The sequence below is a fragment of the Gymnogyps californianus genome, chromosome 3 (genome assembly GCF_018139145.2).
Source record: "Gymnogyps californianus isolate 813 chromosome 3, ASM1813914v2, whole genome shotgun sequence".
In the NCBI taxonomy this organism is placed as follows: domain Eukaryota; kingdom Metazoa; phylum Chordata; class Aves; order Accipitriformes; family Cathartidae; genus Gymnogyps; species Gymnogyps californianus.
Genome location: NC_059473.1, coordinates 125,405,975 through 125,432,465, shown reverse-complemented (window position 1 = coordinate 125,432,465; position 26,491 = coordinate 125,405,975). Strand labels below are relative to the sequence as shown.

Here is a 26,491-nt window from a genome sequence, read left to right as displayed (position 1 = left end):
TACAATGAAAGAAGCAATATCATGACGTTGTTTCACAAAGAGGAAAAGCCATGTATTGTGTTTGCGTGGCAAGGTTTTGGTAGCGGGGGGGCTACAGCAGTGGCTTCTGTGAGAAGCTGCCAGAAGCTTCCCCCATGTCCGACAGAGCCAATGCCAGCCGGCTCCAAGACGGACCCGCCGCTGGCCAAGGCCGAGCCCATCAGCAACGGTGGTAGCGCCTCTGGGATAACAGATTTAAGAAAGGGGGAAAAGTTACTGCGCAGCAGCGACTGTAGCCAAAGAGAGGAGTGAGAATGTGTGAGAGGAACAGCTCTGCAGACACCAAGGTCAGGGAAGAAGGAGGGGAGGAGGTGCTCCAGGCGCCGGAGCAGAGATTCCCCTGCAGCCCATGGGGAAGACCATGGTGAGGCAGGCTGTCCCCCGGCAGCCCATGGAGGTCCACGGTGGAGCAGATCTCCACCTGCAGCCCGTGGAGGACCCCACGCCGGAGCAGGGGGATGCCCGAAGGAGGCTGGGACCCCGTGGGAAGCCCGCGCTGGAGCAGGCTCCTGGCAGGAGCTGTGGCCCCGTGGAGAGAGGAGCCCAGGCTGGAGCAGGTTTGCTGGCAGGGCTTGTGACCCCGCGGGGGACCCACGCTGGAGCAGTCTGCTCCTGAGGGACTGCACCCCGTGGAAGGGACCCACGCTGGAGCAGTTCGGGAAGAACTGCAGCCCATGGGAAGGACTCCCATTGGAGAAGTTTGTGGAGGACTGTCTCCCGTGGGAGGGACCCCACGCTGGAGCAGGGGCAGAGTGTGAGGAGTCCTCCCCCTGAGGAGGAAGGAGCGGCAGAGACAACGTGTGATGAACTGACCACAACCCCCATTCCCCGTCCCCCTGCGCTGCTCAGGGCGAGGAGGTAGAGAATTCGGGAGCAAAGTTAAGCCCGGGAAGAAGGGAGGGGTGGGGGAAGATGTTTTTAAGATTTGATTTAATTTCTCATTATCCTACTCTGATTTGATTGGTAATAAATTAAATTAATTTTTTTCCCAAGTCGAGTCTGTTTTGCCCATGACGGTAACTGGTGAGTGATCTCCCTGTCCTTATCTCGACCCACGAGCCTTTTGTTATATTTTTCTCCCCCTGTCCAGCTGAGGAGGGGAGCGATGGAGCGGCTTTGGTGGGCACCTGGCCTCCAGCCAGGGTCACCCCACCACAAGCACTTTGAATGAACTATATTTGAGGCTGAGGTGCATTTCTGAAGCTTTGAGTGAGACGTATCCATCCTTTTAAGGAGACAGTTAATTGACACTCATTGTGCTGGTTTATAACACTGTTCTCACCTTTATTTTTGCCATCAGATTATGAGCTTCTTCGAGTAGTAAAATCACAATTCCCTTTTTTTGCAAAAGAAAAGCCAGTTGGCCTAACCTTGGTGCTCCCGCATCCTGCCTTTGCTGTGCCGACAGGGGATATTACCAGAAAAAGGCTGATGTTCGTCTGAAACAGATTGCGAGGGGAGGCCTGGACCCGTCAAGCTTAGCTGAGCATTAGGTCTGGTCATTTATCACTGTCAAATGGGCGAGGGGGGGAAGAAGCACTGGACCGTTCCTGCTCATCTGCTGACTGACAGCTGACTGAAGCCTAATGCAACCTCCAGGCAGATAATCTGCCATCAAGGGGGAATGTGTATGAGAGAGATACTCTATCACAGGCTGCATGCTGCTTCTTGCTCAAAGCTACTGACATCTTCACAAGGAAAAAAGAAATGTCAGCTGTGCTTTAAGGGACTGTGGTGTATTGTAATGCTTCACTAAAACTGTGCTGTACCTCATTTCCATGGTTTCGTGTAGATCCATTTTTAAAAACAGATTAACGGCGTAGTGGAGATATGCAGTCAGGCACAGAAATGATAATATGATGACAATGTTCAGATAAGAAAAGCACTGTTTGTTTCACCTATCAATTTAATTCACAGGACTGCAGATATGCTGCAAAGCAGCATAATTATTTAAAAATAGCAAAACCCACCCTGCCAAATATAGGCCTCTGAGTAAACCTACCTATTTGAGGAATGGGAAAAATATCTTGTGAGGGAAAACTGAAATTAAAGCAAGAAAAATCTAATAAGTAAGGATTAATACTATTTCCTGCAGTGTTTTGTGCAACAAATACTTCCTGTAGGTGCTAATTTAGAGCAATGCTGTGCAAGATAAGCTCCCAAACCAGTGTGAGAATATCCTGTTTTCAAAAATTCTTGCTCTACCGCCTAATGAAAAATTCTGCATCTTTAGTTTTGTCAATCTTAAACTCAAGGTTTTATTGTTTTTAATTTGCTATTATTTTTATTAACAGTATCTAATTTTGCTATTCATTACAAATCATATGCATTAACTTAACTGGGGAACATTTTAATTGAGCACTGCTGGAGATGTTCCAATAAATTAACATTACATACTTTTAACAGATGTCTGAATTAGACATTGTTATTAGACATTGTAATTAATAGAAGTATTACTCAAATTAAAATCTCAGGACCTTAGAAAAATTAAATTGTAGGTGACTGAGTGATGTTAACTCATTAATAGAGAGTGACTGTTGAATTCCCCCCATTGGGTTTTATTAGCCCAATAAACACCCTTTTCCAAGTAGCTGGAGAGGGAGTGGGACAAACTCTTTGGTATAAAGGACTGGGAATCAAGACATGTTTTACCAGTGATATTGTGAAGTTCTTTAACCTGTCATTGTGTTATTGGTATAATATGCATCATAATACCTTTCTGGGATGTGGTAAAGTTTTAATATCACACGTTGGTTAGATTTTTTTAGATATAAAAATCACAATAGGCCTGGTTGTTCCCTGGCTTGGATCTTCAAACTTATTTTTTTCCATTTTCATGGAGAACAAATACAAAGCTGGTATAAAACAGGACCTTTGTGCAAGGAAGAATCAAGCCCCCTAAAGGTACAAAGTATCAACGAGTAGACGGAGAAAAGTATGAGGGTGGCTTTGGTATTGCTTCTCCAAGTGAATGAAAACAGACAGTCTGGTTGGAATTAATTTGGCCCAATATAGATATCTTTATCCGAGCTAACCACTGTAGAATCCTTCATATTAATTGGGGAAAAATAGTCACCTGTAGGATAAGATTCATCTCTTCTGTATGTGGATACCTAAAAGCAGATGAATTGCCTAATACTGCATATTTCTCCCGTTAGTCCAGGTGCTTTGGGTGAGAGGAACCTTTCCTGGGTCAAGCTCTTCCATACTGTATTTCAGAAAAAACAAAGTTACGCGCAGAGTGATCTCATCAGCTTGAATGGCATGTTTTAGTGCAATATTAAAATATTGTAGTATTAGTCAAAGAAGTCTACACTGGAGAAGTAGTGTTTCTCTATGAGTCTCTCTGCAGGAAAAAAAATGTTTGAGTTATGTCTCTGTGTATGTAATTAAAGACTTGAAAAACCACTGCTCTGCTATTTATCTACAAATTCATGGCCAGCCATGGATTTCAAAGGGATTTTCCCGCTTTGAACAGGTATGTGAATGTCCAGCAAAAATTATCTTGAGTCTAATTTTAAGAAGCTATGAACATAAAAAATCAATAATAGCTCGTCGGTGTTAAGATACCCAGTATCAATTGGCACAAGACCTAACTGCTCTCAGGCTGAGCCCTGCTCGGAAAGTGAGCATCCTAAATCAAAAGTCACATTTAGAAGGTTATTTATGTAAATATTAATGTGTGAAAGGAAATTATAAAAAAGCAACCTACTTAAAAGCAATTTGGGGGGTTTTACCATCAGGTCTGCACTGTTTTCTGTACCTAGCTTTCCTTTGCATAGGCTAGCCTAGAATTTGGCATTTACGTTGCTGATTCAGAAGCAAGGAGATGTTGAGCCAAGCAGTGCCAGGAAGCATACCAACAGAGATTATATCCCCAGCAGCAGTCTCTGTAAGAGAAGCTGAGGGCACGTGAGTTTCCAGAGTCTGGCCATTATAAGAGTTTATTTCTCCTGTGAATCTTCTGTCCTTCCCTCAGGCCATGGTCCCTGCCTTTTTAGACAGTTTTTTTCCTTTTTTTCCTCAAGAAAGATGAGGGCGCAAGTTCTTCTTCCATAATAAGAAAACAGTAGTATTCCTGGAGCTACTTTGCGTCTCTGTGCTTCATTGCAGAATTTCTGCCTAGAGCTTTGTGCTAGTTTTCATTTTTCATGGTGTACACATGATGTCCCAGTTGAGTATCCAGTGCATGTTTTATTCATGTGCTTTTCACTCCTTCTTTGAGATCATTAATAAGGCTGCTAAATAAACCCAGGCTTAACAATCCTCCTTGCCACACCCCACTGGACATCTCCTCCCAACTCAGTTACACTGTTTTTCATCGTCCTTTGTTTGGATCTCTTGGTTTTCCAGCCTGTCTGGTAGTATTCTTATCCAAGCTCGTTTAGATAAGGGTTTCAAGTGGGGTTTTGAAAGGCATTGTCTCTAATTCTGAAATAAAGTCCAGTTGTATTTTATCAGCTTCATTCAATTCCTACACTAACAACCAGATGCTACTGGCGCTGCCTGAAAAGCAGTAATGGTAGAGATGGCATGGAATGTTCGTGTTACGTGGATAACTCAATATCACGCTCTGCTCCAGGTTTAGGGCTTTTTCTATGCATTCAGTGCATTGCTGATCATTATAGGGAGTCAAAAAAAGGTGGTGTGCTGCTATATTCTCTCAAATGATGGCAGGCTGACCTGTTCTTCTGCAGAAGGGGATAACTGTCAATCCAGATTATTCAACAGCTATGCATTGGGTCCGACATGGTAAATGCAACACTATTTTTATTATTTTTATTTGGGTTACCGCACAACGATACAGAACTGACAGACAGCTGAAATCTCTATAGGTCAGTGTACTGGCAACCTGACTATACATTACATACAAACAGACTAAGTAATGTCAGGTTTTTCAGGTACATTTCCATAAGTAGAGGAAGTTTAAGGAAGGAGATAAGGAGGTAGCTCTGGTTTTGTTTATGGGGATCTCCTCCCTGCTATAAGGGGAAGTACCCCAGAAATGATGAGGAAACTTGTTAGGAAGTGTAAAGAGTGATGGCTGGCATCCCCGAGTGATCAGAGGTGGAACATGACATTCAGCTTGTGCAGGAAAGAGGGGTGGCAGTGTAGTCTGTCAGGAGGGCCTTGAAAGTCGACAAGCAACTTCTCCTTGGTGCAAGAGAGAAGCAATTTGGAGAGGAGAGTGACGTTGTCAAACTGATGGACTAGAACAGTGTTCTTTGCAGCAATATTCTTGGGGAATTCTAGTGCTCCAGAGAGCCTTTCTGAAGTCTCAAGGAAAGCATATTTTAGCAATCAAGGTGGGAGGTGATGAGAACCTAAACAAAAGATTTATATGTACATGTAGATAGTGGAGCCATATTGTAGAGGTATTAGAAAGATAGAATCTTGACCATTTGAACACTGCATATCTTCTTAGAAGGAGAAATTATATTTGTATTTCTTGTTTAATTTTTAACCTTTGAATCTAGGTATTCTCCATTTTTAATCTCCCAACAGGCAGGTTAAAAAGCGTAGGTTTTAAAAATGAAAACTGAGATTTTCATGTTATGTCATAACTCCATGAGTTTGGTTTTTGGGAATTGAAATGATGAGACAATCCCAAAAATACCACAAGAGTTAACTACTGTGTGTACCTAATGTGTTTCTGTCTGTGTTACCTGTCTGAGCTGGCTGAACACTGTATGGATTAGAGGTCTATTACTGCAGTACAGCAACAAAACTGCTTGTGAGATCGACTACGTTCTAGCAACCCTTGTAGATAGGATTGTTATTTTCCTCTGCTGTTGTTTCCTTTGCTATTTTGATCATATGTTTTACAGTTAACATTTGTCCTGGTTCATAACCCATAATCTCCGTTGGTGTCAAGGCCATATTTTAATAAATATATATGTACACACAGGTACATATAATCCTCCCACTGAACAGATCATAAATCTCAGTGATATTACTGCAGGTGATATAGGTGGAATTCATCTGAGTTTGTCACTAGTTTCCTTCTAATCAGTGCTCAGACATTGACATTTTTAACTATGATTAATTTTATCCTGAAGAAAACTTCCAAAATATGTCAGATGAATCACCACAAAAGTGTCTGGTTCTTTCCAGAGTACAGAAGGATCCAAGGCTGAATACTCAGATGTAGATATCCATTGCAGATGACTAAAGTCAAGTGGCATGAATCCCAATTTAAGCATACTTAATTTAACCTTAATGTATCTACCGCAAAACTCCAAAGTTAAACACCTGGCCTACAGAATCAGAAAACACATCACGCAGCACGTGTGGGTGCAGTCAGGATTTGAGCGGTCTTGTTTATGTACGTCTCATGTACTTTCTGTGTGTGAAGGTCACATAATGGTACGTGGCTTTGTCTCCTTGAAAGCAGTAAGTCCGTTATTGTAGTTTCTAGGATGCTTTCCTCTGGCCGTACCCCAAATATATCCCTGATCCTCATATTTTCCCCCCACACCCCACCATCCTCTGTCCCAGCTGCCACGTACCCACTACCCCACACCCAGTATGTACATCTGCTCTCTCTCCGGTCTTATGCAGAGCCCTACAGCCGGCTTTTCCCCTTGCCCTACACATGCTCCTATAGCCTGTCTTCCCCATCGCACACGCGGTCTCCTCCGACCTCGCAGCCCATCTACCCTTTCGCACTGCGCAGCCTGCTTCCCCTGTGGTCCCGAGCTGCGCCACGTACTGCTTCCTATTAGCCCAGTCACACAGCTACAGGCGCAGCTGCTCAGCCACTGGTCTGCAAGCTCCAGTAGACTGGAAATTTCAAAATCGCTGTTTCTCCTCCTCTGCATCTCCACTGCCCTCTTCTAAGAAATGAATTCGTTTTCATTTTCAAAAAGTTATTTTCCTGTCATTCCTGTTGGTACATTTCCCAGTAAGAACTGCAGAACAAAATCAGTGTGCAATAATCTCGCCTTTGTTCATTAAACTGAACCTATGTTTTTTGAGGAGTCCGTGTGTTTTGGGGTCTGACTTGACGCACTCTGCTAGGACGCATCACATTTTGTAGCATCAATCAGTTTCTGTGTAGTAATCTGTTTGATAGAATGGATGCAGCAGAACACAGTGTGTCACATTGTGAGACATCATCTCCAGGATACATTTCAAAACTGTTTTCAGCTACCACTCTTCCTTTCCTGACCTATTTTAATAAGCGAAGTTATTTATTTTTCAACAAAATTTCTAATTAATATTTTCCATTGAATGATATCATGCTTTTTTAATAATAGTTGGGAACCACCGTGTGAGAACAATAACACAGTACTACAAATAGTTGTAGGCAGTGAATTACTGTTATGTAGCTGACCTCTCTTTTTAATTGGTAGTGAGTTGACAGCTGATCTCTACTGACTGATGGAGGATGGAACTAGAGAAATGAGAGCTGAAAGAAACCCAGTAGATCATGTACGCCATCTCTCTGCCAATGCGGAGAACCCAAATGACTTGTCAGAGTTGGAAACATAAATGGCTGGGTTCGGGCAGCAATGTCCCTGTGCTGAAAATATCCTTTGGGAGGCAAAGTGATTTGAAACATAACGCTTCAGGTTTCATCTGATATGATACTAGATTTTTTTATTACACAGGAGCTTGCAAAACTGACAGTTCTGCTCATTGAACTAGACCTGAAAATAAAGAAGAGCTTCTATTTTGTCATCAGCGATGAAGAACTTCTGGACAAAATTCTGCCATAAATTACACATCTAATACCACTATTAGCTCCACAGAGGCCTGAAGTAGAGCAGCCCTCTCCCTCTTGTGCCTCTCTTTAGTCCTCTAAGAGCGTGCCCCTGGTGAAGCTAGGCTTTCATGGATTTTTCCATTGAGTAGCTTTTTGAAATCCCCAAAATGATGAAGAGAGGCTCCACCTTCAGGGACAAGGATGAATGGGTGTTTTTAGACAGTTTAGGCTGGAAATGGGGGGATTTAGTAGGTAATTCCTATTCCTTCAGCAGCACTACCTACAAGCTTTCTCTTTAACAGCCAGACTTCCCCTCTGACCTTTCCAGATCATTATGAAACCATCTCAAAAGCATTTTCTGATATCCACGAGATCTTGGGAGAGGGGACGGATATAAATAAGGTGAAAGATTTCCCCTTTGTCTGAAGAAGTAAGGATCTGGTTCAATATTAATGACTGGAACAATCCTATCCTTGTACAAGTTATAAAATCCTCATCTATGACATAATTTGGTACATAGTACATACATAACTCCTCTTGGCATACACATCAGATACCATATTAGAGAACTAAACCCTTTTTTTTAAGGAAATGTCTTCCAGGTTATGAAATAGGTAGATGGTGAAAAGTTTTGCATTTATGCTTTTGTCTGAAAGAACTATCAAGCTTACTCCTAGAATAACTGACAAAGCGCTCCAAATAACTGTTTTGATCAAACTATCAGCCATGCCTACTGAGAATGATAGGACAAAAAAAGAAAGATTCTGGCTCTGTGACAGCTAGGCTTTCAAACTAGAATTTAGTCAGGTTGACTTCAAATTGGATAAATCAATTGTTAAAAGATTTATCACAGATTCAGTAATTTAAAAAAAATAAAACGATTTAACAATTACTGTTAAAAGATTTAACAGAGGTAAGGTACAGTGTAAAAAAGAAACATTCTTAGGTTTAAAAAGTCAGGCTTCAAGGTTCGTATTTAAATGGTTTATTTTTCAAAAGTACTGGCCAGTTGTGGCTTTCGGTGAAGTTAATAGAAATTCTGGAAGCCCAGAAGTTTTTAGAATCAGATAATTGACTCAGGTACCTCATTTTAGGCACAAGGACGGTAAAGGTCAGATCCCTGTTTTCTAAGCCAGGTGAATGAAGTGCAATGAAGCTCTTATCAGACAACATGTAAATATACTGAAACGGAGTTCTGTTTTAAAGATATCAAGTAAATTTTATACTTGGAAATGTGAGTAACACATTTGTTACTGTCTTTTAATTCCACAGACCATGTAGCCTAATGGAAGTGTACATTTTAGTAGAGTTAGTTCACTGTTAATAAATTAACTGCTGCCTGTAGACTTCAATATAGTTACTGTAAAGGATATGACTATTTGAAAAAATGAACAGGTATCTAGTTCATTCTCTGTTGACGTGTACTGGTTAAATTAAATGGTTAACTTAAAAAGAAAATATTTGTTTGGAAAATACTGGTAAGTAAGGCTAATTTTGCTTCCTTTGAACTGAGTTTTCATGTGTCACCTGTGTTGGACTTTTACCCAAGGGCAGCGAATTTCTTATTTTTACTACTTAGTCTTTAGCTTAGGATTTCTTCTCTTTGGTGACACTTACAGACCTTTTACTCATTACATGCTAAATGGTAACACTGCACTGCCAAACTTCCACCGTTTTTTCCTAAATGTTGCAGTCTTTCACTGGAAATAAAAATTAGATAATTTCTTGTTTACAAGACAGAGAAGAAACCCACTGGCCTTCAATTATGTACTGTATATTGATGGTGCACAGCAGTAAAAAGTGTTATATGAGAAAGCAGTAGGGGATGATCAGGCCTGATAGCCCACGTATCTCGCAGTGGGTTACCAGTCATGCCATGAGGAGCTTTTTCTGAATGTCTTACTTCTCACAAAGCTCTTCACTTGTCTTGTGCTACGGGTTAGATTTGTTGTTACATCAGTTTTCAGACTGCTGATAATTCTGTCTTCTCCTAAAGCAATAAAACTTTCTCAGCCATCACAGAGGCAATGAATCTGCTGTCTTCTCATTGTAGCATTCATTTTACTGTGGTCTTTCTGGAGCGTACAAACTCCGACACCGAAGTTAAACTCAGGCATTCAGTGAATTTTTAAGTAAAAGAACATAGCAGCTGTAGGTTACAGTGAAATGCCATCAGTCTGTCTCCATGTTATGAGTTTTCGAATGGCGTCTGTCATCCTACTTTTCATTACTTTTTACTTTAGAGAGGTGGAGTTGTGACTGTGGATGACATACTCCTCTCATGTCCAAAATTTAGGAGGCATTTAAATAACTTGCTTATTCAGTGCTGAACATTTTTCTTCACCCCTCTTTATTTAGATGAAAGCAGTCTTTTTCACACAGGCCTGGCTCTAGGTTTTATGCCCCTTTATTGCCTCCAAACTTTTGTTTAAAATGAATGTGGCAACTACGCTAAATATTATATGTACATGCCACGCACAGCTAACACTCTGCAAAGTGAGCAGTGCTTTTATGTTTCTTTAGCGCCCATCTTGCAACTCTTATGATATATATTATGACTTATATGCCACTTTTGGAAATAAAAACCACTGAGTTATTTTTATAACTGTTTTACAAACTTCTTTTATCCCCTGACCTGGTTTCTCTGTTAATCTGTCCGAAATTTCCAGCCCCTCAGTGATCTAGCTACCACGTCGCCAGCTGAGCGTTTGGTGTAGCCAAAGGAGAAAAAAACTCCACCATGGTGGTGCGATGGCAAGTGTGGGAAAAGGTGTCTAAGGTAAAACAGAAAGGGGAAAGGGGTCGTTCAAGCAGTAGCTGATTTGCTTGAGGAAGTTCCTCCCTCGCCCCATCACTGCTTATCCCTTTTCCTCCTCCTCTCCCCATGTACCCATCGTGTTTGTGCTGGTAGGAGATGGAGGAGGCTCATGGTAATTGGTTAATCAGCTATTTTCAATTCAATTCCTGGCTGTGCTTACCATGGAAAATTAACAGTCCTTGTGTATAAATATGACCCCTACTCCTGGATTAATTTGATTATGTGAGAATCTCAGTTTTCATTTAAAAATAATAACTTTCTGGCTGCTCTGGTAAAACAAGTTTGGATATGTAGTCTAAATATTCCCTAATGGTTTAAAAATCAAAAGACAAATATGAAGAACATATGAACCTCTTACTAATAAAAAATAAATGTTCTCAAATCTTTACAATGATTGCTTGAGATTGAATATTTTGAGACCAGAAAATTTCTGATTTTCACTCAATGCTGGATCAGCATTCTCTGAAAGCCAAATTTTTTAAGCAGCTTCATTTGGGTCCACAAATAGAGAACTCATGTTCATTAATGACTGTGGATATCTTAACCTAGCATTCCTCTTGGATATCTTCAGTTATGCAAAATGCCCTGTACAGACTTTCTGCATTGCTGATTTCATTCTTGGTATAACTTTCATTTCATCTGTACTACTGTGAGGGAGGATTCTGCCTATGACTGACTGGCTGCTCTGCATTAGAGCAGTGCTTTAATTTTGCATATTTAAGAAAGAAGCACAAACTTCAGCCTTTAATAATTGCAAATTTGATTCTGTTAAAGGTCTGATAAGTGCTATAAATCTTGTGGCAATGACTTTATTAGGAATCTAACTTAACGGCAATGAGTTTTTATTTAACTGGACTTTAGCTTTCCTCCAGGCTTATAGCAGAACAGTAAATCTGTTTAGAGCTTAAGTCAGGCTGGTTTGAAAGGAAATATTTTTTATCAAACTTTCTCATTTTGAACCTCTTCCATTGTTAAATTTATCTATTACAGGTGTGATACCATCGACGTACATGGAACTGTGAAGATAAATGAAGTGTATACTAATAAATTAAAATGTGTCAGAGAACAGGTCCAGGCACTGGAACTTGATTGCCCACACTGGTAAATCACTAAGATAGAATCTAACCTGATTTCAGCTGGGCTAATTAACACTCTCTCAAATAGTTTCTACATATGACTTGTTTATTTTAATAATTTACTAGTACAGATATAGCCTAATCCATGTGTGGACAGAAATTTACTTGAAGTTAGTGAATCCTTAGCAAAGGGCAATTGTAGGACTGTGTTAGAAACTATTGAGTGATAGGCTGCAAAGACTGAATAATGCCAAAGAAAGATTGAGGACCTGTTTAGCAACTTTTGATTATCTTTCCATATATTATGCTGTTTCACAGATACAGAGGATCTGTGAAGGATTATTTCTATAAAAATCCAGAGAATCTAAGGAGAGCAGGCCAGGCACTGCACCTGTCTAAAGCAGACTTTGCTTGAAGCTACAGTTGAATGTCAAGACCTCCGGGATATGTGTTGCTTTCAGCGCATACTAGTTCTGTTCAGCAGGGAGCAAAGTATGTTGCAGATATCTCTCAGGCTTAGTTTGAAAAATGGTAGAGACTTTTTGCAGTTGAGGATGGAGCAGCATTCGACAGTTTTGAGAGAAGTCCCCGGTTGTTTGGTTGTGAAGTTCCATTCATGAAAATGCTGACAGACTGATTATCAATAAAACAGAAATAAAAATGTATTCCTTACCAATTGGCTTTCTGTTGAAACCCTGAGGAGATCTAGAAGATTAAGAAAATGACATGAAGACATCCATGTCCTCCCAATTCTACTTTTCCAAGTGCCTGAATGCTGTTGTAGTCCACTGAAGGATTAATCCTGTAAATATTGACAGTATTAGGGTGAAATGTGTTGTTTTCACCACTAGGAAGCTGAAGTTAACTTCTCATAGCCAGTTCAGTGTTCACTGACAATCTTTCCATGTTTCTGGAACAACAGGTTTTTTCTTACTTATTGTAAGCTCTTGTCTCTGAAATGACGATGACCTTGGAAAAGTCATTTATTCTTCCTGTTGGCAAGTTACAGGGGAAGTCCTAATTTTTTTCTAATTCCATGGGGCCGAAGTATTTCTGATTTTCTGGAGGTACTCAATCCAATTTGTAGGTGAGAGTTAAAGCTTGTGTTTTCACAAGAAAAACCGTTCAGGTAAAAGCCCCAAACTGCTATGTTCTTTGAATAGCGTACTTGTTGAGGGGCTTTTTATACTTATGTGTTGTTACTTTCTTCCCAAGGTTGAATGTATGTTTGTGAAAGTCCTTTTAATTTTTTGGTTTTTTTTTTTTTTTTTATTATTTAGTGCATCTAGGCAGGGTGCAGGGAATACTGGAAAAATTGTAAAACAAAGTATGAATGACAAGAAAATGTAATATTTTATCTGGCTAAGATCTTCGAAACAAAAGTATGAAGGCGTTGGAAGACAACTTGGGAACTCTGAAAATATTACTTTCATTCAAGCCCATCTCACCTCTAAAAGTTTAATTTTAATTTTAATATATTGAAAGCCTCACCGTTTGAAATGATAACTACTTCATACATCATGTATGTCATTCACTCTTTAAATGAAGGCAGCTATCAGGACTAGGGCAGGGCTAGTTTATTTGATCTTGCATGATGTTTCATAATTTTTCTGACTGTTTGCTCATCTCAGATGGCTGTAGATCATGTTAGTAATACAAGCTATAGCTAACAAGGTTGAAACCTTGTACGGCGCTGGTCGTATTACTCCCACTCTGGAACCTCCCAACAATTTCCTTCCTAAAGCCCCTCTCTTGGCTTGTGTGGCACAGGGCATTCAATCTTCCGAAATGCAAACAATTGACTTCATGGCACCTCTTGCTCCAATTGCAGATAACCCTGATTTTCCCTTCTCATTGACTGTTGATAAATGTTTGATGCCACCTGGGATTAGTACTGTGCTATGCCTCCCTGCTAATGAAAAATATTGCTTTCAGAGAATTTGCAAGGCAATCCCATTTTTATTCCCCACCAGGTTCTGTACTACAGGAAGTAAAATAATGCACATCATACTGAGGAAATCTCTTGGCTTTCTCCCTGGAAAGTATTTTGTGAACAGAAACCTGTAGTTTGAGTTCAGGGGATTTTATTTCTTTCCACTATTGTTGACAATCTTAGTAGATCAAGAAATGAATGTGGGGATGCCAGTGAAAAGGATTGGGAATATTCTCTTGTGGATCTGTATATTTTATTTTATTTGGAGGTTGGAGAGCTCGCTTCCATGTTATAAATACAAACCTTCCAGGTTATATATACAACCCTGATTATACAATAGTGATAAGCCTATATTATCACAAGAAGTAGAATTTTCTTTATGCTGAGGAAAGTACACTGGAATGAAAGAGAAGTACATTGGGATGTGAAGAATATATTATTTAGTTTGGAAACTGAGCAGTTTCTAGCCCCTGGGAACCATCTTGTCGTGGAGGGAGTAAATCCAGGCTTCTGCTACTTTAATGCATAGAAATAATCCCTGTGAGCACCAGCAATGCCAGAATATTGCACTTTCCTGTATGCTTTGTATGCCTTAAGACTGAAAGTCTGTCTTGATTTGGCTTTTATGCAAATGCTTTGTACAGGTGTTCTGTCTTATGTCCTCCTGTGTACTTGTGCAAGGATATATAACTTAGTCTTGAGCTGCAGCTTGTGAGAGCTGTAGCTCATCTGTCTGCTTCCACAGACCAGAAGATTTCCCAGAGCCTAGCTGCTCTGTAGAAAAAATGGTCTTTCACCTGCGAGTGGGTAGCCATAGTGGCTAGAAAAGGACCGTTTAACTAAAGTAAACCTCAAATGGACCAACTTTTCAGTTTCCATGAAAACAGCGGATGTGGTTTTGCTAATTTTGTGTCATGCCTCAAGTTTTCTAAGAAAAATGGAAGAAATTTGTCCATAGCATAGAGGAAGTGTCCTGTGTGAAAAACATCACCGCGGAGACTTGGTGGGAGCTGGAAGGTGCTGGGGCTGCTGACTCCAAGTCACTGAGGACAATTGCACGATGGGTTTTGTTTTGCATTTTGTGCTCCTCTCCCCTTCTTGATTGAGTGTTGGTTAATGGAAGAGCGGTTACGTTTGATCTGTTACAGTGGTTTCCAATGGCGGCAGTAATTTGATAGTGTTAAAACAGTCCAAGGTGTGACTGCTGTGAAGGACAAACTCTGTACGGTCTGTCATGAATGGATGTGGCATTAGCGTATGCTGGATAAATATTCATTTTAGTGAACAGATTGCTCATTGTATTGGGTGTAAACGTCCATGTTTTGGTAGCGGGAGAGTTGCAGGGGCGGCCTCTGTGAGGAAGAGGCAGGGCCTGCCCCATGCTGGACACAACCGGTTCCAGCCAGTTCCAGCTGGCTTGGCAACAGCCCCACCACAGGACACAGCTGAGCCTGTCGACAACGCTGGTGGTGCCTCTGGCAAAATGTATGTAAGAAAGGGCAAAACGTGGCATGGCAGTGAGGAGTGAGGAAAACAGTGTGAGAAACAGCCCTGTGAGCCTGAAGGTCAGAGTCCGGAATGGAGTGAAGATGAGCCGGGGAAAAGGGGAGGTGCGGGGAAGGTGTTGTTTTAATTTTTCTTTGTTTCTCACTATCCAAACACATTTTAATTGGCCATAAATGAAATTAATTTTCCCCAAGTCGAGTCTGGTCTGCCCATGATGGTAATTGGTAAGGGATCTCCCTATATATTACGTTGACCCACGAGCTTTTCCATCTTGTTTTCTCCCCGTCCTGCTGACGAGGGGGAGTGAGAGAGCGGCTGGGTGGGCATCTGGCAGCCAGTCAAGGTCAACCCACCACACTAGTGCAGAAAATACACATAGTTTGTGCTTGATCATATAAAAAAGCTTGTGATTGAGCACCAACATGTCCTAGCAGCAAAGGAGAATTATGATTTCCCTGCTTTTTCTGCTTGCATGAGGAGGTTGCTTTCAAGAGTACTCCACCTTTGACAGTGATCGCTACTGTGTGTTGCTCTGTATGTGTGTGTCACGTTAGTATCAGCTGACTTGTCTTAACCACTAAACTGAAATGCATCTCCAGTTTATATCCTGGGACTTGTGGACAGTATTTTTGAAAAATAGACTCAGAGAGTGTGAAGTTCCAGATATTAGTGAATTGTACAGGTCAGCTTTCATAAATCAGACTTCAGGTTTCAATAGAACTGTAAGAAAAAAACAGTTGGTTTTATGCAAAGCATATATTCTATTACATTTTGACTTTTTTTTTTCCCCTTCTAGATAAACATCATGTCAATGGAAACAGAATGGTAGAACCTTTCCCAGAGGGAACACAGATGGCTGTATTTGGTAAGACATCATTTTTAAAATAAAAGCTCTAAGCTGTATAGTGTTCCTGCATGCCAAATTTGGTAATTTCAGCCTGGGCTGCTATTGCCATTTCTAATCACTACAATCAGCTAAAGCCACTGATCATTTTGGGAGATGTCCATGCTGCAAAAGAAGTATACTAAAAGTATTTTTCTGAGTTATACAAACAGAAAATTTAAACCCTTATTGTGGTCCATAGAAAGTCCAAAATAGTAGCTTTTTATGTATGATAATTCCTGTAAGATCATTAATTAGTTTAAACAAAATTCTGAAGATGATCCGTGATTCTCCAGACCTTAAGTCATGCAAGGAACTCAAACTGTTGGGATCTACTGTACTTGCAGAGTTTTTACCATTTACGTGCCCCAAACCAAACCCGCTGTTTTGTACTTTACTTTGTGAATAGTCCCGTAGGCTTCCTGCTGGGCGCCAACAGAGCTGGAAAGGTGGCCAGCTGTAAAAGAGAAGATGTTTAATTTCATTGTATCTATGCTATTTTCTATGAAAATGTCATTCTTTGAGCCCTTTTGTAAAACTTGAAAGAAAGTGTTTCTCTGGAGAAATTAATTACTTCTGGAAGAAAGAAACATCCTAAAATAGATCAGAATCACCAGTTTTTTACCAAGATATTGACTGTACCCAAATCTGGGAATCATCAGAGCTGTCATTTCAGAATGTGCTAATGTTAGTCCTTAAGGGCAAGCCTATGGAATTTACTAAGGAAAAAAAAAGTGGATTTCTATGACAATTATTCTTAAAACTTACTGTTACAGAGAATGAAAAATTTCCTAACCCTGTTTTGAACCATAAGATTCGGTTGTTTCGAAAGTATGTAATTCTCTATTAACTTTACAGGATGATACAAAAGTGCCTTAGGAAATTTATTATATCCTATTAAATGTTTATCTATCTGGGATGTTGAAGTAAATATTAAATTACTACTTGATACACCTGCTATATCATCTAGCCTGATGGAGTTCTAGATCATAATAAGCGCAGGTCAGGTATATAAAGCAGTCATCAGTATTTTTGACCTGGACCCGTTCTAATAACATATATATAAATTTTGGCAATTGCAAGGCAATGTGTGTAAAAACAAATATGTAAAAATGGAGGATGTACCCTGGAAAGCAGTGATTCTGAGAAGCAATGCTATATAAATGCCCAGTATGATGTAACAAAAAGAATAAATGCAGCCTTCAGATATGAAATCAGGGGTATAGTGAGTAGGCATTGGCAGGCAATTTTACACCTGCACGCAGTGTTTCTGAGACAAATACTAAAATACATTTCACATTCTATTGAGCAATTAGACAGAATTTATTAACAACAGCAACAAAAAGGTGAAACACTGAAACAAACTATCAAAGCAACCAAGAGAATCTGCATATTGTCATGTCTTCAGATACGGACTGGGACAGTCAGCAGGGTGCCTAACCAGAGGTTTCAGATGTCTTAGGCTCACCAGGCTGCCAGCTACCAAACCAGAGGGATCTCCTGTAGTCCTGCGGTGTGGATATCTCAGTAGTCCTAGGGCACCCAGAATGAACCTAGACACTTGAGTCAGGCACCCCATTCGCCCCAGATGCTTCCTGAGGTTATGCATCAATAGTAAAACATATTATTGATCTCCATAAAGGCAGAAGCTGTAGAAATTCTCTTCCCTCCATGATACAGTAGATCACGTTAGATAATCTAATCATCCCTACTGCTGTTAAAGATTATGAGTCTGTATTTTACAGGCAAAAGTAGCCTATGTCAATATGGTATTTTCTCAGTCATTGAACTTAGCGATGATGATCTGGTCTAATTTATAAAAAGAAAAGTTGTAGCATAAATATTTCAAGAACCTGAGCAGTGTCTGAAAGTTCTTATGCAGTAACAGTTTACATATCTGTCTGGAATGAATTGTTGATCTTAATCTGTTTTCAAACAGAGCTGTATTCACGTCTGAAATATTTAGCAATCCTATGCGGAATGCAAAGGACTAAGTTATCCATGGGCACTAATTTATTACTCCAAAAATTATCTTTTGAATTGATGATTGCAAAAAATCATAGTAAGTGTTAACTTTCCTGTGGAGCTAACGTTTCTGTAGTTACCATGGTTGAAGAGGAGAAATGGTTTGTGGGTGTCACCCTTCAGTTATCATCATGATTTCTTCAAGTTCTCTTTAGAGTTCCTCTAATCCAGTATTGTCTTTCTGCCAGTATTCCCTTGTCTGTACGTTTTGGGAACATAAGAAAATTCTTGGAATGGTGGAGTGAAAGATTGATAATTTTTTTTGAGCAAATGGAAAGTGATTGTATGTTACCTTTTGAATTTTAAGGTTAAGATGGATGTAGAGGTTCTGCTTTGGATTTGTTACAGCGGACAAGGTGAGAGAGCTCTGGTACAATCTGATATTGATGCAGTCTTCACTGTTTAAATTTTTTTAAAGCTCCTCCTTTATTTCCTGTGTGATGGTCAGATCAGTTTTCCAGTGGTTGTGGTGGCTCTTGGTGGGAGTGCTAATATTGGTTATATTACTGTTGATTGTACATGATTTGTAAAATTTCATAGAAATTAATATCCTACCTACAGAATTTCATTGGAAGAGCACAAAATCTTATTAAACAGCCTACTTTGAATCATTCCTGAGGAATTCTGTTATATTCATGTCAAGCCTGGTAACTTTCATCATTTTTAAATTGCCCTAGATTTTCCACAAGATTGTGATTGCAAATGTTGGGCTAGGTGGTGAAAACTCATGCTGCTGCCATCTGTGCTGTGAATAAATGGAAAACCTACATGTTCTTAGGTTTACTATTAGACCTGAAATATAATAGTATACAAACATGACTCTGATGATAATTGTTGTCATTTGTTGGCATTGGCATCCCATTCTGAGATGTGGTATAGAAAAATGGAGCTACCGTTCACTTTTGCTGCCTCCAAGGGGGCAGCGTTTGCTGGCCCCATGTGAATGGGAATGAAAGGAAGCACACAGAGAAGAACACGATTATCTGTTAGTAATTCTTCTCCTCAGATTGTTACTCATCCTATCCATGTAGACTCCTGTTAACAGCAAGTTCTTTGTGTTTTAGGACTCTGTAAGCTAGGGGAAGAAACTGAGCTAGTCTGAGCTAGTAGACTTTCTGACTCTACCTTAGCAAGAGAGGGCTTCTCACACGTCTTCTCCAGAAACATCCTTTAATCCTTTAATTGGGATTGCATAGGGACAAATCTCGAGGAGCAGTACTTACTAAGAAGAAATCCCTCTTCCTTAAAAAGATCTACAAAAGCTAAAAGATGGTAAATAGCCGTATGATTTTGTAGATATAGCCTACTTGCAGTGAATTTTCCTACTGCTTGGATAGTTTTAGATTCACGACTAAAAATAACAGTGTAAAATGTAATGCTGGGTTGTAAACACTAATCCTTTTACCTGCTTGTAAAATGCAGTTAGATTGCATTACATAGCTCCATCTCCTGCAAAACCTCCTTCAAGATGCTCTTACTAATGCTGCGTTACTTACTTCATGATATGACTTCTTGTTTTGATTAAGGTACAGGGTGAATGTACACGGGTCATTGTTCCTGCAGCTTTCCCATTTATAACAGAACCTCACAGTTTTCAAAAGACTATTTAAATGATCTTGAGATTCTCCGGTTGTCTGTTTAGCATCATTCAGCTGCCTAAGATACACCTATTGTTCATCAGAATAAAGAAATGTGTCCTTGTTTCTACAATGGTGAAAAAGCTAGATTTCAAGGGTGAGGGTGACTCTTCAATGGAAATCTTTTAACGCTAACCATCCAGTGACCTCTTAATCCAGTTTCCAGCTGATACTGAAGCACTAAGAGCACAGGAGGTGCACAGGCACTGCTCACAGCCTCACTGGAGACACTGTAGAATGCTCTATCAAAAATCATTGTGTCCCTTGAAGTAAAGAGGGGGGTGTATTCCCAAGTTCAGTGACTGAAACAGCTGAAACTCTAGATGTTATGTGTTTGTGTTATGGATGGTAAAGTAGAAGCCGTTCAATAAATACCTGTCCAGAAAGTTTTCTTGTAGTTTTTATGGCCATAGATATTTTCAATTAAAAGTATTTTGCCTGTAGTGACTGATTTTGACCAAAAACCTAACCAAAAGTCAGAACCTGAACATGTATTAGGGAGTTGATAATGTTTTGAAAAGAAGCAATTTAGGGTCTAAAATCAACTTTTGGATAGAGGTGTAAGAAATGAAATGCTTCAAAGCTGCAGAATATATGCAAATTCCAATAAATTAATATTTCCATCAGTACCATTGTAATTCTTTGCATATTTTCAACACATTTAAATGCACTGCTGTATTATGCTCAGAAATATTTCTGGTCAGCGTTTCTGAATTTTAAGTGCATATTTTTCTTATCAACTACTGCTATTGCAAGACTCCAGTTTATCCCAGAGCACGTATATATTCACTGTGCTTTATATGCTACCTTATTTGTCTAAGAGGAAGCATTGTGCATATGGTGCATTCATAGAAGGGCTCTTATTTACCTTAAGTAAAATCTGGCAATAGTTCAGATTTGTAACTATAACACTTTTTAAATACAGGACTAAATTGTGTTGTATTTGCTTGACATATACTGGCTAGTAATGGGGTAATTGATTTCTTGATGTAAACAAAATATAGACAGAAGTAGGATGTTAAGTGACTGATAAGATCTAATTACAGACATTTCTGAGTTGGCAGACAGATCCAAGCTTGTTCACCTTCTGCTCTGCACTTATTAGACAGCAGCATGTTCCAGTAATTCTATAGAGCCATGTTATTGTTGTACTTTACCTGAGTTATGTCCTGTTGAGATTCAGGTGTACCCTATGCATTCCCACAATTCCCACTGCTTCCAAAGGTTATTTAAAAACTGAAATAGGATTGCACCAAGATTGTCCAGTTAACCCCGGGCAGAGCCAGGGGTTTCTCAGCCTTTGCATGTGGCCTGTTCAGCTGCCTCTGCAGTGCAGCATCACACGATACCCACGTGGCTTATGCAGTTGGAAAGCTGAGCTCCTCAAACAAGACCTGCTCTTGGGTGGTTCAACTCTGTCCTGGTTTTGGCTAGGACAGAGTTAATTTTCTTCCTAGTAGCTGGTATAGTGCAGTGTTTTGGATTTAGTAGGAAAATAATGTTGATAACACACTGATGTTTTTAGTTGTTGCTAAGTAGTGTTCATACTAAGTCAAGGATTTTTCAGCTTCTCATGGCCAGCCAGCAAGAAGTTGCGGGGGGGGACACAGCCAGGACAGCTGACCCAAACTGGCCAAAGAGCTATTCCATACCATATGACATCATGCCCAGTATATAAACTGGGCGAGTTGGCTGGGAGGGGCAGATCGTGGCTCGGGAACTAACTGGGCATCGGTCAACGAGTGGTGAGCAATTGCATTGTGCACCACTTGCTTTGTATGGTTTAATTCTTTTAGTATTACTATTGTCATATTATTATTATTATTATTATTATTATCATTATCATTATCATTATCATTATTTTTCATTCCTTTCTGTCCTATTAAACTGTCTTTTTCTCAGTCCACGAGGGTTGTTTTTTTCCGGTTCTCTCCCCCATCCCACTGGGTGGGGGGGAGTGAGCGAGCGGCTGCGTGGTGCTGAGTTGCCGGCTGGGGTTAAACCACGACAAACTCTTTCTAATAAAGGCTTGATCAGGGCAACTTTTCAACTAAAGGAAAATAATTTGACTTGAAAGTGGGATGATGTGTTTAAGAATGGATCATTCTATATAGAGTTTCTTTTATTCATTCCTGAAACAGCTGCTGGTGGCCATGCCAGATAAGAAAGTGTGTTAAGAAGTCCTTTGGTCCAACTGAGTTTTCAATTACTATGTTTTTATGATGAGCTCTGTTCTTTTCACTGGGAAAAGGAAATCACAGGAAACAAAGTTTGGACCCCAAGAGAAATACGTTTTTTTGTAGACAGTAAAAATAGAACAAACAGTTTTTCTCTGTTGCTCAAAAAAAAGGAAGAAAGCTTTAAACCATGCCACATGTCAGAAGATATTATATCTCTATCTGAAGAGAATGTAAGACTTCATGATGTTGAAACAGGTGTGTGTGCTGTGACCCAAATTGTAGGAGAAACATCTACAGCAATATTACCAGATGTTACAAGGATCACATTGTGGAAGAATTGAGAGCCAGAGGGAACGTCTTCCAGAAGGGATTCATGTTTCTCATGCTAATTCTCTTTCAACATCTTGGAGAAGGGAAGGAGGTGTACTAATTGGCTGGATTTGTAAAGCACTGAAGCATTAATGCTGTCCTGTGTTCAGAAGGTGGGGTAAAAATGGACACTGAACTTTCTGCAGTTGTGGAATGAGAAAATAAACCTGTGAAGACATTGCATAACGCAAAGGGATTGCCTAAAGGGAGGCTGCTCCGTCCCTAAACCAAATCATGTTCCTATTCTTACCTTTGCAGTGTTTTTATTAAAGAAATATATCCTTATTTCCCATTTTCTTTTTTTATGTTCCAGATACTGACTTATGGCCAGTGTCTTTTTGTTGCCTCTTCCAGAGAACTGAAACACAACCCAGTTCCCTGCCTCTCCTATCTGGTCCTGGTTCATCCTTATTGCCACGAGTGCCTAAACATCTTCTTCCTTGTAATTTTGCCTGAAGTATGATCCTCTGGTTTGCCGGTCAAACCTTCAGGGAGTATGTCAGCTCTAAGCAATTGCCAGGGGATGTTCTCTGTTTAGGATTTAAAAGTCTAACCAGGGAAGCCCTGAACTGAAAATTTTCCCCTAAGCCTGTTGTAAGATAAGGTGATAAACACAGAAATAAACATAATTCTGGGACCTTTTAAAAATAAAAATCTTGATTTTCTATGATATGCTGTAGGACAATTTCTCTTGTCCTATAGCATATCATAGGCATTATGCATTAAATGCTGGTGATCTGATTTGATAGCATTGTACATCAACTTCGTGGTAGTGTAAATGGCCAATTGCAGAGCACTGTGCAAGACAGACCCAGATAAATACAAAATGCTGCAGTCTGCTTGGTCTTTGCCAAGGACATTTCCTGACACTTATAAACACTAATAAGGGACAATAAAATACCCCTAATGCAAAGTGAAAGCTGTCCTTGATCAGCACAACCCTTCATAACATTCTTTTATTTCAAAGGATCCACATCTCTTTTTCTTTTTGCTTCTGAAAACAAAAGTAATGTGGCCTTCAAACACAGTATCTGTCCTTCTCCATTAGGGACTCGTTTATGTTAATTTAGCTTTCTTGAGGTAATGAAGAATTTAGCTTTGTGTGGATTTCCACTTAGAGTGTGTATTGCACATTAGTGAAGATCCAGAGGTTTTTAAAAGTAAATCAGATTGCAGCTTTTCAATCAACATCATTCACCTTAAAACAGCCACTTAATTATGTTTTGGGGACTTCCCCACTGAAATGAGTGGAAGAGACATAGTTAATTTTCATGGGTTTTGGGATAAAGCTCAGTGATCTCCAATGGCAGGAATTGTCTCTAACATACGTTTTATTTTCTATGCAAAAAGCCGGCAAGAGCACCTAGATTACTTTAGCAATGCAAAAGCCTTGCAGAGAAGTAATTTCTTGCCAATGATAAATAGGGATATATCAGTGACTGGGATGAACATATGCTTGGCATCATTCTGAGTTGGTTTAAGTTTGAAATAGAAGTAAATTATCCTGTTAATGACTAGAGGCTGCCCTCGTCAGATTTATGCTGCTTTGCAGGAGATGATATATATGTGTGTGTGTGTGTGTGTGTGTGTGTTTATGTGCTGGGATATACAGACATACACATTTACCGTCAGCATTTATCCTTTGATTCCTGTTAATAAAGCACAGAGCATGGTGACATAGCATAAAACATACAGAACGGTGATGATTTATTCTATTCAGCCATGAATCTAATTGTCAGCAGAGAAAAAATATATAAGGAGGTTTTTAGAGGGATGAAATTGTGTTGTTTTGATAATTTTAGACACACTGTGACATTCACAAAGTATTGTCAGTGCATCTTACAGATCCTGATGGATTTATCTTTACAAGACTGCTGTCACAGACTGACAATATTAGAACTGGGGATGTGAGACTGAGCAAATAGGGTGCTATATTAAAAAATATGGATTACTTATTATTGGGTTATTCAGTTTGAGATAATTTAGAGTGATTTTCCTGATTTTTCAGGAGTTTTTCTCACCTGATGAAGTTATTGGTGATCTCAAAAAATAGATCATTAGATTATCTTGCTTAAAATCGAAGATACAAAAATCTTCAGCTACTTTTAAAATACTTGCTCAGAAATACTGAAGCTTGGGGGAGTCAACTGGAATCTTTATATTGATCTCATTGGTGCTTTCAACTCATCAGGCTGGAATTAATCTCAGTAGATTTTAGGTATGTAATCTAAAGTGGTCTTCAAGAATTTCTTCCTAGTCAGAGAAAACACATTTGGAGGTCAGTTCATAACAGCTGTCTCAGAAAGGAATAAATCACCCTCTGTAGGTGCCTTGTTCTGTCAAACGCTATCTAAGCAACTGGCTTAGACTAGGGGGAATTGATTCATTTGCATAAATATGTTGCAAATGTTTTATGCCATTTGAGGTGTCCTAGGGCATTTGAGACGTCCACAGGGGGCTGGCAGGGATGATACAGGTCTCACAGGAGATCCATACTCTTCTGAACGAGGAGATGAAAGCCACGTAGCTTTATGTAGGACATCCCAAATGATATTAGATACCTTTGTTTAGGGATTCCATGTTCAGATAAATGTAAGTGTAACACGCATGTGAAATTGTCCTTGATGTCCAGCTTCCAAGGACACAGGTCTACCTTTTGCCATATGTGCCACTCTTATGCCAGTCCTGTGCAGAATTGCTGCATAAGGCATCTCAGATGACACCGGATGCCTTTATTTATGCGTCGGTACTGAACCCTGGGTCACCGCTGACCGTCCTGGGAGCTTGGACACCTTTTGTCACATGTGACCACCTATTTATAGAGACCTAAATGTAGTTGTTCAAGTCTGCATGCTGAAGCACGCCCTAGAGGTCTCTGTTTCAAGTGCCTGAGGTTAGCTGGGAAGAATTGCTTCTAGAGTATTTCTCATAGAATCCCTTACGTCCCAGTATATGCCAGGTACATTATTTACCCTTGTATTTAGGGTAATGCCCACATTAGTAGATTATTTTGAATGGCAATCTATGCTAGCTAGTACGGCTCTCTGCTTTTTCTGGGTGACACACACAAGTCTTTTGTCTTTAGAAGAGAATGAAAACTCCACCCTTTAAGAGGGTCAGACAGCATTTTGTTCCAGATTTTTCTTCTCGAATACCACCTGACTTTGCTCTCTGTGCAGGACGCACTTTAGAAATGAAGGAAAAAATACACCAGCATCTACAAGAAAGAAATAATATGATCAGTTTTTCAAATGAGATAAGAACTAATCACAAAAAAATTCTGATTTGAGTTGAACTGTAAGTAATTTTGAAACAGCCGTAGTTATTTGTTTGTGAGCCAGGGAAAACAGCATGCAATATGTCAGGCTTTGAGATAAAATTTATTGGTGTGTCATTGGCTTAAATCCAACATTATGCTCATAAATAATATAATCCTAGTGTGACACATTTCTGCTTGAACCTTGACTGAAAATTACTGAGAATCATGTTATGAATTATGTAGTAGCAGTCACGCATTCAAGTCAAAAGGATATAACTTGAGTGAAATGCTGAAATGTATTTGTAATTAGGTACACTATCTAAAGACGCATAGTTGCAGAAAGGGCAAGGTGTCTTTCTGCGTATCCAAAGGTATAACATGGAGCCTCGCTGCAGACTCGGGCTAATGGTCATCCAGCTTTTATTGACTCATTCTTCTGGGATGGAAAGTCTGATGTGGTTGAATGTTGTTGTCATCTGTATCACTCTCTTGTATGCTATTAGCACCATCTTTTGTCTCTTAATTTATACTAGCTCAATATGACCCAAGGCTCCAGACAAACCTTGACAATAATATACAGTCCAACTGCACAGCAGGATGGGAGTAACTCAGTGTTATTCAGTGGCATGTGCCTGACAAGCCAAGAGAGGGCAAACGTAGGGGTTTAAACATCAAAATGTTTATACTCAGACTCATCAAGTGTGATGGTGTTTATCCCTGTGGTAGATAGATTATCAATTGCTTTGCTTTCTGGAGACCAATAAACCCAAGATCATTTTACTGTGCTGCTACATTAAAGATCTGGGCATGTTTTTTAGATGTAGAAGGACTTTTGGTAGCTAACATGTTCCCTCTTCAAACCATTGTGTAGTGTGCTGCTTGGCTGTAGTGATTATTTCTAGTCTTCTACAGAAATTCACGCCTAGGTTCTTCTCTTTTTTTTGTCCTGACTATCTGCATACTACTTTGTTACCAGGCTGTCTTCTGGAGACAACCAATTGGTTCCCTTTGAGATGAAACCTGCATGTGGTTTTGGGAATACTTCTTGCTGGGTACCA

The 26,491-nt window shown here is 39.8% G+C and overlaps 1 protein-coding gene across 1 annotated transcript in view; it reads left to right on the top strand.

Annotated features, from left to right (window-relative positions):
* MSRA (methionine sulfoxide reductase A) overlaps positions 1 to 26,491 on the top strand; it is a 300,168-nt gene that overhangs the window by 102,017 nt on the left and 171,660 nt on the right. The window contains exon 2 of the mRNA XM_050893801.1: positions 15,877 to 15,945. Coding sequence (XP_050749758.1) covers positions 15,877 to 15,945 — 69 coding nt within the window. The remainder of the gene's footprint in view (positions 1 to 15,876; positions 15,946 to 26,491) is intronic.